The sequence below is a fragment of the Carassius auratus genome, chromosome 44, assembly GCF_003368295.1.
Source record: "Carassius auratus strain Wakin chromosome 44, ASM336829v1, whole genome shotgun sequence".
NCBI classification, from domain to species: Eukaryota; Metazoa; Chordata; class Actinopteri; order Cypriniformes; family Cyprinidae; genus Carassius; species Carassius auratus.
Genome location: NC_039286.1, coordinates 13,114,931 through 13,130,650, shown reverse-complemented (window position 1 = coordinate 13,130,650; position 15,720 = coordinate 13,114,931). Strand labels below are relative to the sequence as shown.

The 15,720-nt window shown below is 35.0% G+C and overlaps 1 protein-coding gene across 1 annotated transcript in view; it reads left to right on the top strand.

Annotated features, from left to right (window-relative positions):
• The first annotated feature begins 8,644 nt into the window (after positions 1-8,644).
• Positions 8,645-15,720, top strand: part of LOC113062572 (histone deacetylase 9-B-like) — a 30,770-nt gene continuing 23,694 nt past the window's right edge. The window contains exons 1-2 of the mRNA XM_026232500.1: positions 8,645-9,280; positions 15,480-15,694. Coding sequence (XP_026088285.1) covers positions 9,190-9,280; positions 15,480-15,694 — 306 coding nt within the window. The 5' untranslated portion in view covers positions 8,645-9,189. The remainder of the gene's footprint in view (positions 9,281-15,479; positions 15,695-15,720) is intronic.

The following is a 15,720-nucleotide window of genomic DNA, read 5'->3' as shown; positions in this document are numbered from 1 at the left end:
ACAATAAAACATGTTCAAATGCACAGCTGGAATAAATTCATTTTTTGTCTTTTTTATTTATTATTTATACATTACATTTACATTTACATTTATTCATTTAGCAGACGCTTTTATCCAAAGCGACTTACAGATGAAGACAGTGGAAGCAATCAAAAACAACAACAAAAAGCAATGATATATAAGTGCTATAACAAGTCTCAGTAAGTTTAACACAGTACACGTAGCATGGGATTTTAAATAATATAATAAATAAAAAGAAAACATAGAATAAAAAATAAAAAAGAATAGAGCAAGCTAGTTAGAGGTCTTTGCACATACACACACACACACACACACATATATATATATATACAATTGCATAATAAATGAAAAGAAAATAGAATACAAAAGATTAGAAAGGTAATTATATTTTTCAAAGAATAGAATAGTGAGTGTTAAAGTTAGATGGTCAAATAAAGATGGAAGATATGTGTTTTAAGCCGATTCTTGAAGATGGCTAAGGACTCAGCTGCTCGGATTGAGTTGGGAAGTTCATTCCACCAGAAGGGAACATTTAATTTAAAAGTCCATAAAAGTGACTTTGTGATTTTTTATTTATTTGTATTATTTTTTTTGTCAGTACTAAAGTATTCCACAATGTATTGCCAATTTTCTGTGTAAGCTGCAAGAGCATGAAGTATTGCATGATGTTCACATTTCAGTTTAATTATTTTGTATTTATTTATGCATTTATTTAATTTGAATGCATCATGCATTTACCTGTTTCTAGTTGCACAAATCCTCCGGCAGGTCATACTGCATATTTAGATTTCATTACTGTATTTCCATGTCAGTCCCACAACCAGTTGATGCCAACAGGGGCGGATAACCCCTCCCAGTTGGCAGCAACGAATTAAAGGTTATGGCCAATTTGAAAATTTATGAGCGCGAATCTTTCGTGATTCTTGATCCCTCTCCGAACTCCCGAACTGATTCAAATTATTTGCGATCCCCAAACTGACTCAAATGATTCGCGATCCTGCTCCGAACTCCCGAACTGATACAAATGATTCGCGATCCCCAAACTGACTCAAATGATTCGCGATCCCGCTCCGAACTCCCGGACTGACTCAAATGATTCGCGATCCCGCTCCGAACTCCCGAACTGATACAAATGTTTCGTGATCCCCAAACTGACTCAAATGATTCGCGATACCGCTACGAACTCCCGAACTGATACAAATGATTCGCGATCCCGCTCTGAACTCCCGAACTGATACAAATGATTCGCGATCCCGCTACGAACTCCCGAACTGAAACAAATGATTCACGATCCCCAAACTGACTCAAATGATTCGCGATCCCGCTCCGAACTCCCGAACTGACTCAAATGATTCGCGATCCTGCTCCGAACTCCCGAACTGATACAAATGATTCGCGATCCCAAACTGACTCAAATGATTCGCGATCCCGCTCAGAACTCCCGGACTGACTCAAATGATTCGCGATCCCGCTCCGAACTCCCGGACTGACTCAAATGATTCGCGATCTCGCCGAACTCCCAAACTGACTCAAATGATTCGCGATCCCGCTCCGAACTCCCGGACTGACTCAAATGATTTGCAAACCTGCTCTGAACTCTGACATATATTCATATAAATGTAATTTAAAAAATGAATTAATAATTTTTGATTTTCAAATATTGCACCTGTCAAACATAGTTACCCACATTTAAAAAGCTTGCGGATAGTAACAACTTCGTTTTGTGACAGAACTTTCACACTTTCATTCCTAAATTCACTCCGTTTATATTTGAAAAGCGACAGTGATTGAATCGCAGAACTGGAACTTGCTGTATAAAGCAGAACGTCACTGAATTCGGCCATTTTTTAAGGAATAAATCAAAAGTAGAGCATTTAATCAAATCTCGATATGGTGTCTGCAATATTAAAGGTGTTCAGTACCGTCGCTCCCTACACGCAGAGTAGGGCACCAACTCCCAGAGGGGGCACCATCCCAGTTACTCAAAAAAAAATTCCTCCATTCTCCCATCCGCGCTCGCGACTGCTCGCACCTCATGTTTGCGGTTGAATGTTCATGATTGATGGATTAACATCTATGCCCGAGTAGAGTACATCAGCAATCGAGCGAAGATAAAGAAAACTAAAAGTTAAAAAAAAAAAATAAAGAAAAAAATATAGGCATAAAGTTGGCTTGACATTGGACGTTGGACGAGTCTCAATTTAGGGACCTTCTCTAAAGTTCTCTAAAGTTCTATTATATATATATATATATCCCCAACAATTCAACTTTAAATGGTGCTGATAATTTAAATGAAATGAAAACAAAGCCAAATTAGCTGAATCTTATCTGTATCAGATCCTTAAAACCACTCTCTTACAGAACAGTTTCTTCCCAGTTGCTATCAGAACTTTAAACTCATAAATGCATTAATGTTCAAATACTATTCACCATGTTATTCTTTTAACTTGTCACTTTTTTTATTCAAATCTCTTCTGTCTATACTGCTGCTATACAACATGCAATACACAATATGTGCAATATTGTACAATATGAAGTATAACAGTATTTCTAAACACTTATTTATGATACCTTCAAACAAATTCTCTAAATAGTATATGTTAGGGTCGAATATTATATCTGGTTACTAAATGTGAAACACAGTACTGCAGTAAAGGTGCAATTCAATTTTATTAAGAATGTCTGTAATGTGCATGTTGTAAAAGAGCACGTAACACTCATTGCGTTATAATCTTTACTCTGTCAGCATGTCTTGAGTAATATAAGGCATTATGGTGATGTGAGAAACAGTCATTGTGGGTTATTCTGCTGCGTCTCTTCTGTCGCGCTATTTTTAGATCTCGCGTCTGGCTGCTGCGCTCGTGAGCGCGCGCGCGCGTCTACTCTGAGCGCAAAAGATCCGCGGTGCGTTTTTTATGAATGAGTGTGTGATCGCCTTCGTTTCTGTCACAGCACCCCACAAACGAACAGGAACAGAGATACACTTTTTCAGGTGAGTGTCAGCTTCATGTCTCATTTTTATAATCAGAGAGTGAGTGAGAGAGTGCACTGCTGAATAATTATTAAATATATTATTGCAGAACCAGCAAAATGTGTAAAATGAGGGTCATGCGTTTTATGTGCATTATGAACTGGATTATGCATGCGTGCATATGATGTTAATTAGAGCAATTTTACAATTAATTTTTACTGATTCTTAAATCCAGCATAGTCTAATGGATTGCAATACAGGTTAGTCGGTAATAATAGTAAAATTTAACTGTAATAATGCAATTCTCAATACATTAGAATAATTTTGTGTGGTTTTCTTCTGTAAATTTGTCGGGTGGGGGGGTGGGGATGTAGAGCTCTTGGTAACAGGTAGAGAATATATCCAGCATCGCTTGCTCATAGGACGCATGGGGGACACATCACTGAGCTATAAATAGACCTGACAGCAGCCACACACACACACACACACACACACACACACACACAGAGCCTCCTGCTTTTACACTGAGGACGCCTCACAGAAGCTGTTTCTCCAGTGCATCTCAGCTGATTTTACTGCATTGCTGTGCAGAACACTCATATGATGTAGAGCTGAATTGTATGGCAACAGGTTACATCAACAGGTCTGCTATAAATAAGAGTGTGAAAGTGCCACTGTCTGACGCTATTACTGAACTGCCATTACACAGCCTGCTTTTTAGTCAAATACAAATATTTAAATATCTAAAATATCTAAATATCATTTTTTTTATGTCAGGTTAAAGTATGCAAATGAAACATAATTTGCATACATTTCCGGAACAGGAATCTGAACATTGCATCAAAATTTAGTTTCACTTTGTTGACATATTAAAGTCAAAGGATATCTTGTTTTATCACTCTGTAAATCATGAAGTACAGTCAACAACCTGAAAAAAAATCTACGTTGTAAGGAATTGAATGTTAAAAGCAGGTGAATGATATTTGAACAAACAAACCCCTCTGTAGAAACCTTCAGAAGTTTAGTGTATGTAACTGGATATTTTATTAAATCAACAACATGAGTTAATAACATTAAATAAACAAATCATTAAATAACATTAAATCATTCAATCTACAGATTATGTGTAATAAAATAAAGATTTAAATGTGTATTTCGGGAGTTTTTCCACTAGCCTGAAATAACACTAAAAGGCCAAACAGCCCCAAATCTCAAGATGTTTTTGCCTACAGTGACTCACCTAGGACTAGTTCACCCAAAAAAAATATTTGCTGAAACTCAGCCTCAGGCATCCAAGATTGTAGATGATATTGTTTCTTCATCAGATTCCTAGAAATGCTTTGCATCTATTGAGTAATTCACAAGGAAATCACAAGTAATCCACAGCACTCCAGTCCATCAGTTAAAGTCTTGAGAAGACAAAATCCTTCAAGACATTTTGAAAAAGTTGTCTGAATAAGGAGAGAAATCTGCACAGATCAAGCAACGTTTACAAGCCAAAACAATCTGATGTGAGAAACAACAGGAGATGGACTTTTTCACTGGATGAAGCAGTATTATGGATCATGAAACAATGCTTTAAAGTTGAAAATATCTTGATGGATTTGTTTCGGCTTTTGTCTTCTCCAGATGTGAACTGATGGACTGGGGATTATTGTGGATCACTGTGATGCTTTTATCAGCTGTTTTGGACTGTCGTTTATTTTGCGTCTCTATGTGTTTTTGTTAAAGGACTCACATGATGCTGTACACTCTTCATCATTGGCTGACTTCATGATGAACTCACTGCTGGATGCAGGTACACACACACACACACACACACACCTGGTCTGAAGGCACATGTCTGTCAGTGATCATTTTAGATACAGTTAGCTGACTTTAGATGTGTTTCTGCTGCTTTACAGAGACAAACAGATTCCCTCTTTCATGATGTACATCTGATCACGCAATAAAGATGAATTACTGATTCAAGTTGTTATTTCATAGTTTTAATGACTTTTTATGTAATATTATTCTACAACATGGGAAAAGGTCATGTGAATGTAAGGTGAATCATTGCAGCTGATATTCCGGTATATTGTGTGACCGTCTCATCTCATCTGGTTTTGAAACGAGTTCCTGAGTGTGTGTTGAGTGACGCAGATGGTGTGATTGTTTGAATGATGTCAACACTGAAAACTTTATTTTATCTCATCCATCCTAAAGCTTTCTGGGTGGAGACCAGCAACATTCCTCACACACTGACATATGAATGTAGTTTCTTTTACAGTCTATTACACAACACAATACACACAGATTCACACGCACGCACTCAGACATACAAAACACATATATATGAACAGATACCAACTTATAAAACACATTAAATTAATATACATATACACATTACAGGTTAAAAGTTGGTTGTCTGTTCTGGTCTCCAAGGCTGAATTTATTTCTTTAAAAAATGCAGTAAAAATTTAAATAAAAAAAAGAGTGAAATATTATTGTGATTTAAAATATCTGTTTTCCATGTGAATATCTGTTAATATGCAATTTATTTCTGCGATGCACAGCAGTATTTTCAGCATCATTCCTCCAGTCTTCAGAGTCACATGATCTTCAGAAATCATTCTTATATGATAATTTGCTGCTAAAGAAACGTAAATGGGTATTATCAATGTTGAAAACAGTCGTGCCGCCCAATATCTTTGTGGAAACTGTGCTACTTTTTATTTTTCACGATTCTTTGATGAATAGAAAACTCAAAAGAACAGCATTTATTTGAAATAGAACTCTTTTGCAACATTGTTGTCACTTTTTATCATTTTATTGCATCCTTGCTGAACAAAAAATACATGACTGATCCATTTTGAACAATAGTTCACTCACACATCTGCTTTGCATCATAGCTCCACCAGCAGTATATAAAAGTCGCATGCACTTGTGTACTTCAGCCTCAAGAGGGCGCTGTTGCAAACGAACCATGAAAGCCCTATACTGTAGATACATGCGTTCATGAGCACGTGTGTATTTTTATGCGTTATAAGTGCCTTGTCTTGTTCACTGTATGTGTGTTGTGAGGTTTGGTATGTAGATGGTGTCCAGTGTGTCTGATTTGCTTATGATTTTGTTTTTGTTATATTCAAAATAATTATGTGCTATACCACTCCCTGGATTAAACAAGTAATGCAGTAACTTCATGAAAGAGAATGCATGCAGCTGCTGTTTGAAATATTTTTTAATTACATAATGCATAGTCTTATCAGGTAGTGTAGATACTGCCACGGGAACACATGAAGCAATCACAAACTGTATATATACTGTGCATTACACAGTTTTCAGTACTTTCTCTGGTCTTTATAGCACAGGCTGTTTTGCTGGTGTGGATATTTTTATCTGTCCCCTTTTACCTTGGGAGTGTCTGTTTCTCTGTCCCAGACCTGTGCAGACGACCTATTTTACAACACTGCCATTGTTTTGTCTGGAGAGGAAGAGCAGGAAAGCTATAGGTCTCTGTGTATGTTCAAGAAGTATCAAGAGCATGCATGCAGAGTCAATACATGCATTTATTCACAAGAAAGCATGCAGTGTTTGTCCATGCAAAATGCACAAGTGCAATGCTTAAGTGTTGCATAGAGTATTGTTTTAATGGTGTTGTCATGTGGTTGTTAGGGTGCTCTGGTTGGTTGCTAAGGTCCCGGGTGATGCATACTTTAGCAAACTGCTCTAAAAACTGCTTGGGAAAATAGTGCTGTGATGCATTTGCTGCCACAGAGGAACTTCACATCTCTGTCACGCATTAGGAATGTCTCGCTCCTGGGAATTGTGCTTTTTCTGGATTACAAAAAGATTTCCTCCGTTTCCTCATTCATTCGGCAGGCCTGAGGGTATCCCACGTCACGAACCGGTGTTTTACGTGCTATTATTCTTTTAAACTGGCTGATTGTCAGGTGTTTTCCCCACAGTGGGGTTTAACAGTGTTTTCATGATGTTGTTTGAAGAGCAAAGAGAACCATGAAATCACATGAAGAGAGAGATTCGAAGGGTGTTCCCAGTCAAAACTGACTTGCCTTTTAAAAAGTCCTTGTAAATCACCAAATATTGGATACAATCTTATTATTAGCTTGTTTTCTTTTGGTTTTTGGTTTTCCAACGTGGAAAAAATTCCCAAAAAGTACAAGAATTTTCAGAAGTTGTACTGTATTGTAGTTGTTTCTCCAGACAGCAATAAGATTAAATGGAGAATTTTGCTTTTCTCCTGAGATTAAACACCCTTAAGTCTAAGTATCTGAGAAGAGACATTTTGGTCTGGAAAGTTAAAATCCTAATTTTCATCTCTTTATTCTTTGGATTTTAATCTGAGTGGCGTCTTGCAGATGGAAAATCAAAGTCTTGTTAGTTTGTTTACTGATGAGGCTTTGGGAAACAGGAAGTGGACTGTTTAATGTCAACATTAAAGGGCCTGGGTGCGTGCTGCTAATGCGTTTAGTGAGATTAGACCGCTGAGAGAAACAGGTGAAGATGAGACGAGACAGAGCGTCTGAGAGCAGATAACAGAGCAGGATCAAACACACAGTGACAGAAAGACTGGAGGAGAAACTGATTCAGAGTCAGAGGAGAAAGCCATCCAGAACACGTCTGGCTTGTATTTGACCAAAAGATCAAAGGAAAGAGATCAAGAAATGTGAAAAATGCCATTTAAAAGAAGAAATGTAAGCATATAATTAGACCCCATGTTATATATAAAAAATTTATTTGAAGTTTTGTCTAATAATACAATTTATTTTAAGTTGTCTCTATACTTGCAGCAATAAAAAAATAATTCTCGATATGGCTAAAATTAAATTAAATAAATGTTACAATTATATTAATAAATACATGCTTTGCATTGTGACATTATTGTGACAGTTAACCACATTTCTCCACAATTTATCATTTTCATTACTGCACTGTGAAATATTTTGATATAGTGCTTCAATAATAAAGTACATTAGGGTGAAGGTTTTACCAAATGTAATTAATTTTTATTTTTATTTAATTTAAAAACATATTAAGTCAAATTACATTCATATTTTTCATTTTTAAATTAATTTAATTTGAGTAGTTTTAAAGTTATGACAACAATAATATTTTTCTTGTTAAAGTAAATAAAAATAAAATTTTTAGTATTAAAATTGTAAAATATTTTCAATTTAGAATTAATCTAATTTGAATAATTGTATATAACGACAATAATTATAAAAAATAAAAATCTTGTTGAAGTAAATGAAAATGCTACTACATTTATATTTTTCATTTATGACCAAGTTGACAATAAACTACAATAATAAGAATGAGCATTTTCCTTTATACAGTATGAAAAACTTTTATATTAATTTTTTTTATATTACAGTACAATTATAAAGTAAACAATAATTTGAACTGAATTTGTTTTTATTAAATAAATTACAATACAATTTTTTTTTATTAATTTGAGTAATTTTGCATTAATTTCAATAATGATATTTAAAAATGTTTTCTTTGTTAAAGTAAATGAAATGCTTAAAGATAATAACATTTCTCATGTTACAGCATTAAGAAAGTTCTTTTTTAAGAGTCATGAGAATTTAATAGGTGGATATGTGCTTAAATCTAATGCAAATAACATCACAATGCCTTTCATCCTTCATTTTCTTTACCTAAAACCTAATTTAATATGTCTTTCCTCTGGGTTTGTGGTGAAACTGGAGCTGGTGGTTTGTTCATGCGATTCACCCATGCAGAGATAAATGAAAGGAGAAAGAGAGAACGCAGGGAAGAGATGAAGCCAGACAGCTGTGTTTTTGTGTTGCTATTTTGAGCGTCTGGCCGCTGCTCTACTCCCCTGGTCTGGCCCGGCCTATTTCTGTCCTGGGCTGGTCCTGCTGCTATTCTTGGCACCTGAGAGAGAGAGAGAGAGAGAGAGACAGCGAGAGAGAGAGAGAGAAAGACACAGTGCAGTGAGGAAGAGTAACAGAGAGAGAAAGCGTGAGAGCGCTGCTTCAGTTTCCTGTTCAGAGGCTGAGAGGCAGAAACAGAGTTGAGCTCCTCACCTGTGACGTCTACCTGAAGAAACCCAGCAGAGACGTCTAGAGGAACTCACAGAAGAAGCACAAAGAAGCTTGGGAAACCCTGAAGGAGTCCGCACAGGAGCAGAGGCCACTGAGAGCGCGTGGAGACGGTCTGAAGCTCAAGTTATGCTGCAGACCATTTATGAATCTGACTCCAGCATCACTGCCGAGTGGAGGAGAAGACGCCTGGACTCTCACAGCACTGCCTTCGCTTCAGGTACAGTCTGTCAGGTGCTCCTCTCAGAATTCCGCTGATGGAATTCCGTCTGATACAATGTTGCAAGGTTTAACAATTGAGTTGTTGGTGACTCTCCATTCGCTCTTATTGCTGTCTACACACATTGTCTCATTTTCCAGGACAGATATCAAAACGTTAAATCAAGACATATTAACAGGAGAAACTAAATTACATACAATATAAAGAAAAATCTAACAAAATGAAAGAAATTTTCACTTAAAAGCGCATAAAAACTCAAGTGGCAGATTTCTTTTTATTATTGTTTTAAGTATAAACTCACTTCATTTTGTTATGTTTACAGACCATTTTAAAATATAAATAATGTATATATTTAAATATTTACATTTTTTGCTTAGGAGAAACGTATGAGACAAAGCTAATTTGTAACTTTAATTTGTAATTTTTTTATTCTAAATATTAATTAATTTAATGTATTGAATTCAGTAAAAAAAAACTTTATAATTTAAGTTATATTATATTAATGAATCTAAATAAATCTTGTAATAATAATTGTTTTTGTACATAATGAAATAATAATTTAAAATATATTTTTTTAAATTAATATTTAACATTTACTTTTTTATTTAATTAATTAATTAAATTAATTTCAGTTACCAGTAATTAGAATGAGAAATTGGATTATTGCAATGAGGAAAAACTTATTGCAATCTAAAAATGGTCTCAAATGTTTCTTCTAAAAGAGAGAGGGAAAAAAGACAAATAGTTGTAAGAGAACAAAGCTACAAAGTAAGATCATGAGAGCAACTCAGATTGTTTGCTCTTGGTAGGTGTTGATGAGAAATGATGAGTTCATTTGAATATCTCTGCTGTATTTGTGATGTGAGTTATGGGGAATTTCACATCAGAGTGTGTGTGGATGATTCAACACCAGGTCAAATCTATATCCAGACATCGCTGAGATCTTCATGTTTTGTTTCATCTCACATTCATTGTTTGATTTTCAGCAAGGCAAGTGACTCACTTCACTGAATCAAATCAGGTTTCCATCTGACGCTCACCTGAGCATCAGGCCTGTTTCAGTCTTTATTAAAATCCAGCTGTAGGTTTCTGATCTCAGATTAGTATATCCTCATAAATCTTGATTCATTTAATGCAGCTGGACTCAAACAAACTCCCTTTTGCTGGAAATGAAAGGTCACTTATAGAGCATTGCATTGTGGTATACTGTATCTCAAGCAAAGTGCTTTGTTGTGTGCTAAGTTTTTGCAAATGTATCCAGTCATTTGTTATGTGTGAATAACAACATTTGCACATGCTGCAGAAATGCACTGCGAAAATTTTCTGTATCTTGTTTTAAGAATTTTAGACACTTGTAAAGGAAAACAAGATAAAAATACTTTTTGCAGAGTAGTAAGAGTAAGATGCTAGTATGCTTCTATAAATATCTATTGATTATGGAGTCCAGCAGCTTGTCAGGGACAGATTTCACTCACTGAGTTTTGAACAGTGATGTGATGTGACCTGGACTCTGATTTTAGCATGTGCTCTTTGTGAGGTGCTTTTTTCCTCCAAGTGTGTGTCCGCGTCCCATTTAGCACATTTACTATGCACTGTATGTATGTACTTCGAAAGTGATTTTGTCACAAACTCATCTTCTGTAATGCATGGGATTGTGTGTAATAGCAGCCCAAAAAACATAAAAAAGTACAAACAAAGTTTGATCTAGGCATTGTAGCATGCTGTCTTCATGTAAAGTGATTTGGAATGCACAGATTGTAATCTTGCATAATATTTGGGATGGAAAGTATGCAAATTGAGAAACAACTAATGAATGCATGCATGCATTTTTTTTTTTACATTGAAAAAAGTCTCTTCTGCCCACCAAGGCTGTATTTAACTTTTATCAAAAATACAGTAAAAACAAGTAAAATTGCAAAATATTATTACAATTTCAAATAACTGTCTTCTATGTGAATATCTGTGATTTATTCCTGTGATGCAAATCAAAATTTTCAGCATCAGTGTCACGTGATCTTTCAGAAATCATTCTAATATGCTGATTTCTGATTTTTATTAATGTTGAAAATTAATATTTTTGTGTAAAACGTTATACATGTTATTTTTCAGGATTCTTTGCTTATTCGAAAGTTCAAAAGAACTGTGTTTATTTGAAATAGAAATCTTTTGTAACATTGTGACATTTTCTGTCACTGTCATTCGTGTAGAGCGCCAGACTTCTGAATGGTAGTGTCCTGTCAAGTCTACTCAGCGTCTAGCAGGTGGACGCATGTTTACTTCATACTTGATTTGTTGGTTCTAAGAAACATCTTTTGACAAGTGTGTTGTGTTGTGTTCAGGTGTGTTTGTGCGCAGTGTCCTACTTTAGGAATGGCGTGAGAGGGCAGTTATTTACCCCTCTGTGCCTCTGTGCTCCGTTACTGCCCCGCGGCTGCATGTTGAACGTTCTGGCCTCTTGACTTCAAGCTCGACTATTCTTAGCCGCCGTATTTTAGGCTTAAGGCATTAGGATGCTAAGATTAGCCCTGGTTATCATTCCGTCTGAGTTAACTCCTCACATAACTACATACCGGAAGGCTTTATTTATAATGCACACTCTTTTCTCTGTTTTTTAATAACAGCGGGAGAATTTTTTTGAGATTTTTAGTCAGTCAGAGAGTTGTGTTTCATGCACATCTCTGCTTTTTTATTGCATTCAGAGCACATGCTGCAGTATTTTTGGTGTCGACTGACACCTTTGGCCAGTGTTGTGGTTCTGTTTTGGTGGTCTGTGCTTTTTGTGGCCTGTGTATTCTGGGCCGGGGGCCCGATGGAGTCTCTGTGGCGAGAGATGGTTTCACAACGCCACAGGTTTTTATTTCAACGCCTGAACGTGGACGAGATGCAGATATTCTGAGTCAAATGCAACTGTCGCCTCTTACATAGTTAGCCTCATAACCTTCCGTCAAAGAATAACTGTGTGCGACCAGACCAAGGTTTTATTGCAATGAGGATTTTCTTTCATAGCTCAGCAGACTTCATGGAGAACTTTGTGTCAGATGTTCCGCTTAAAATTTTTGAGGAAAAAATACAAATAGACTCAAGAGAGAGAATTATTGACATACTGTAAGAGTATAGAGATAAAGTATGACATTTATGAGTTCATATTGAGATTTCAAACTGAGCACATTGTGATATATTTTATATCGAAGCCCAATTCCCGCCACATAAGAAAAAAAGAATCATGATTTGGTAAATCATAATCATTAAAATGGCATAATTATGACATAAAAATAACATGTTTTGAAAGTTAGTTTTATGTTATTTATATCTTATAGTTTATCACTTTTTATCTCATATTCATAATTATGAGATAAAAAGTCAAAATTATGACTCGGTCAATTATGAGATAAAAAGTAGAAATGATGACATAAGTCTTAATTATGAGATAAAAGTAAAAAGTATGACATCAGGTCACATTTATGAGATAAAAAAGTCAGAATATGATATATTGGCCATATTTATGAGATAAAGTAGACAAAGTAGAATTTTTGCGAACTAAGTTATAAATATGAGATAAAAAATCAAAATTAAGACATCAGGTCACATTTATGAGATAAAAAGTCATAATATTTATATATTGGGTCATATTTATGAGATAAAGTAGACAAAGTCGAATTTTTTGTGAACTAAGTTATAAATATGACATTAGGTCAATTATGAGATAAAAAGTAGAAATGATGACATAAGTCTTAATTATGAGATAAAAGTAAAAAGTATGACATCAGGTCACATTTATGAGATTAAAAAGTCAGAATATGATATATTGGCCATATTTATGAGATAAAGTAGACAAAGTAGAATTTTTGCGAACTAAGTTATAAATATGAGATAAAAAGTCAAAATTATGACTTTAGGTCAACTATGAGATAAAAAGTAGAAATGATGACATAAGTCATAATTATGAGGCAAAATCACAATTATGACATACTAAGTCTTAATTATGAGATAACAGTAAAAATTATGACATTAGGTCACATTTATGAAATAAAAAGTCAGAATATTTATATATTGGGTCATATATATGAGATAAAGTAGACAAAGTAAAAAATTTTGCGAACTAAGTTATGATTATGAGACAAAAAGTCAAGATTATGACATAAGTCATAATTATGAGACAAAGTCACAATTATGGCATACTAAGTCTTAATTATGAGATAAAGTAAAAATTATGACATTAGGTCACATTTATGAAATTAAAAAGTCAGAATATAATATATTTGGTCATATTTATGAGATAAAGTAGAAAAAGTAGAATTTTTCACAAACTAGGTTATAAATATGAGAGAAAAAGTCTAAATGATGTCACACATAGTCTTAATTATGAGATACAAAGTTCAAATTATGATTACATTACAAAATATGAGATAAAAAGTCAAAAAGTAATATTGTGATAAAATGTTATTATTATGGCATACTGTCTTAATTATAAATAAAATGATGCATGTGTCATAATTTAGACTCACTTTCTCACAATCAATAATACTTTTTCTACTTTCAGCTTTTGAGATTGCTGGGGTCTTTTCTCCACCAGAAACAACTGAGACACTGATACTGCTACTAAAAGAGATCAAATATATCTCATTGTTTAATTTCATTCTTATATGGCTGCATTTGTGGGCCTCATAAAGAGCCCACGAGGAACGCAGCACATGCACTAATAGTTTTATCAGCGAGGAGTTTGCTTCAGGCAGCAGATTAAGGGCATGTTTATGAGCGAGTTTTTACAGCGCAGCTTTTTTAAGGCACGAGGCCAGATCATTCTCTCTCTAAACACACACACACACACACACACATACTACACACATACACGCCAAACGCCTATCCTTTTCTCACCGTTTCGTTCACATGAGTAAAAATACATTAAGTGCAGTTCAAATGTGACAGTCACATGCTGTCTCGCTTTAGATTGAGCTCAAATAAGAGTTGGGCCTCGAACAGGAGGTTGTTGAAATACCTCCATGTTTATGTTCAAGGCATTCGAAATAGACCCCATAAAAAGACCCTCCCTGTAGATTATGTCAGTAATTGCCCTTGGGTTTATTTAAAGACCTAAAGAAGGGTTTAATTTGTTGTTTTCAAGCAGCCAACATTGCAATCCTTTATTTCTGACACAATTAGTTTGCAGTCTGTATGTGAGCATTGAACCGGTCAAAATGTGAAGCAATCTTCTCACTTTCACATTTTGTTGCATAGAGAAATGTGTCAGAACACAATTCATAATGCAATGCAAATTTGAGTATATTATTGTACGCTTGTCTCAGTTTCAGGTCGACAGCTGTCATGTTGGAGCAACAGAATCAGATCGAAGAGAATCTTGATGAGCAATTTAGTTAAAGTTAGTTAAACTGTTGACATGTTTACAACTAATTAAGATGCAAAGTTCAGATCTGTAATTAGAAGCTATTTTAAACTGCGAGTAGCCTGGGAAGCTAATGTTTCTAACTAGTTTGAAAGTATTAATTTACTGTCAAAAAGTACCTACAGTATACTGTTTAAAGGGGCAATATATTTTTACAATTAAATGTACACTACTGTTCAAAAAGTTGGGTTTTGTAAAAACGTTTCTATTTCTTTTTAAACAAATCAGAGCTTTTATTATGCAATGATGCATTAAATTGATTTAAAAGTGCCAGTAAAGACATTTATAATACAGCAAAAGATTTATTTTTCAATTAAACACTGTTCTTTTGAAGTTTGTTCATCAAAAAATCCTAAAAAAATAAAATGAATCATGGTTTTCAACATTAATAATAATCAGAAATGTTTCTTGAGCAGCAAATCAGCATATCAGAATGATTTCTGAAGATCACGTGACACTGAAGACTGAAAATTCATCTTTGATAACAGCAATAAATAAAGTTTAACAGATATTCACACAGAAAACAGTTATTTTAAATCACAATAATATTCATCAATATTCCCGATTTTACTGTATGAGTAAAAAAAGGTAATCTCTGAGAAACATCAAATAATCTTACCGATCACAAACTTTCAAAGGGTAGTGTAATTTGTTTTTTGCAAAAGCAAAAAATGGCAGGAATCTGTTCTTGATCTGAGCAAACAAGTTGACTAAAACGAACTAAAAGTGTGACTTGAAAAGCTACAATCTCATCTCAAATGTGGCTTTATTCTGTCGGATCTGCTCTTTCTCTCTCAGATTCAGAGGTGTTGTCTGCGGTGGGCAGCACGTCTGGGGTCAGCATGCTGGACAGGGAGCGTGATTCAGACGAATGGGAGAAGCAGTTACAGCGCGAGCTGCTTCTGATCCAGAGACAGCAGCAGATCCAGAAACAGCTGCTCATCTCCGAGTTCCAGAAACAGCATCAGAACCTGCTGAGACAACATCAGGCTCAGCTCGAGGAGCACGTCAAGGTACAGGCCTTCATTCACCTTGACCT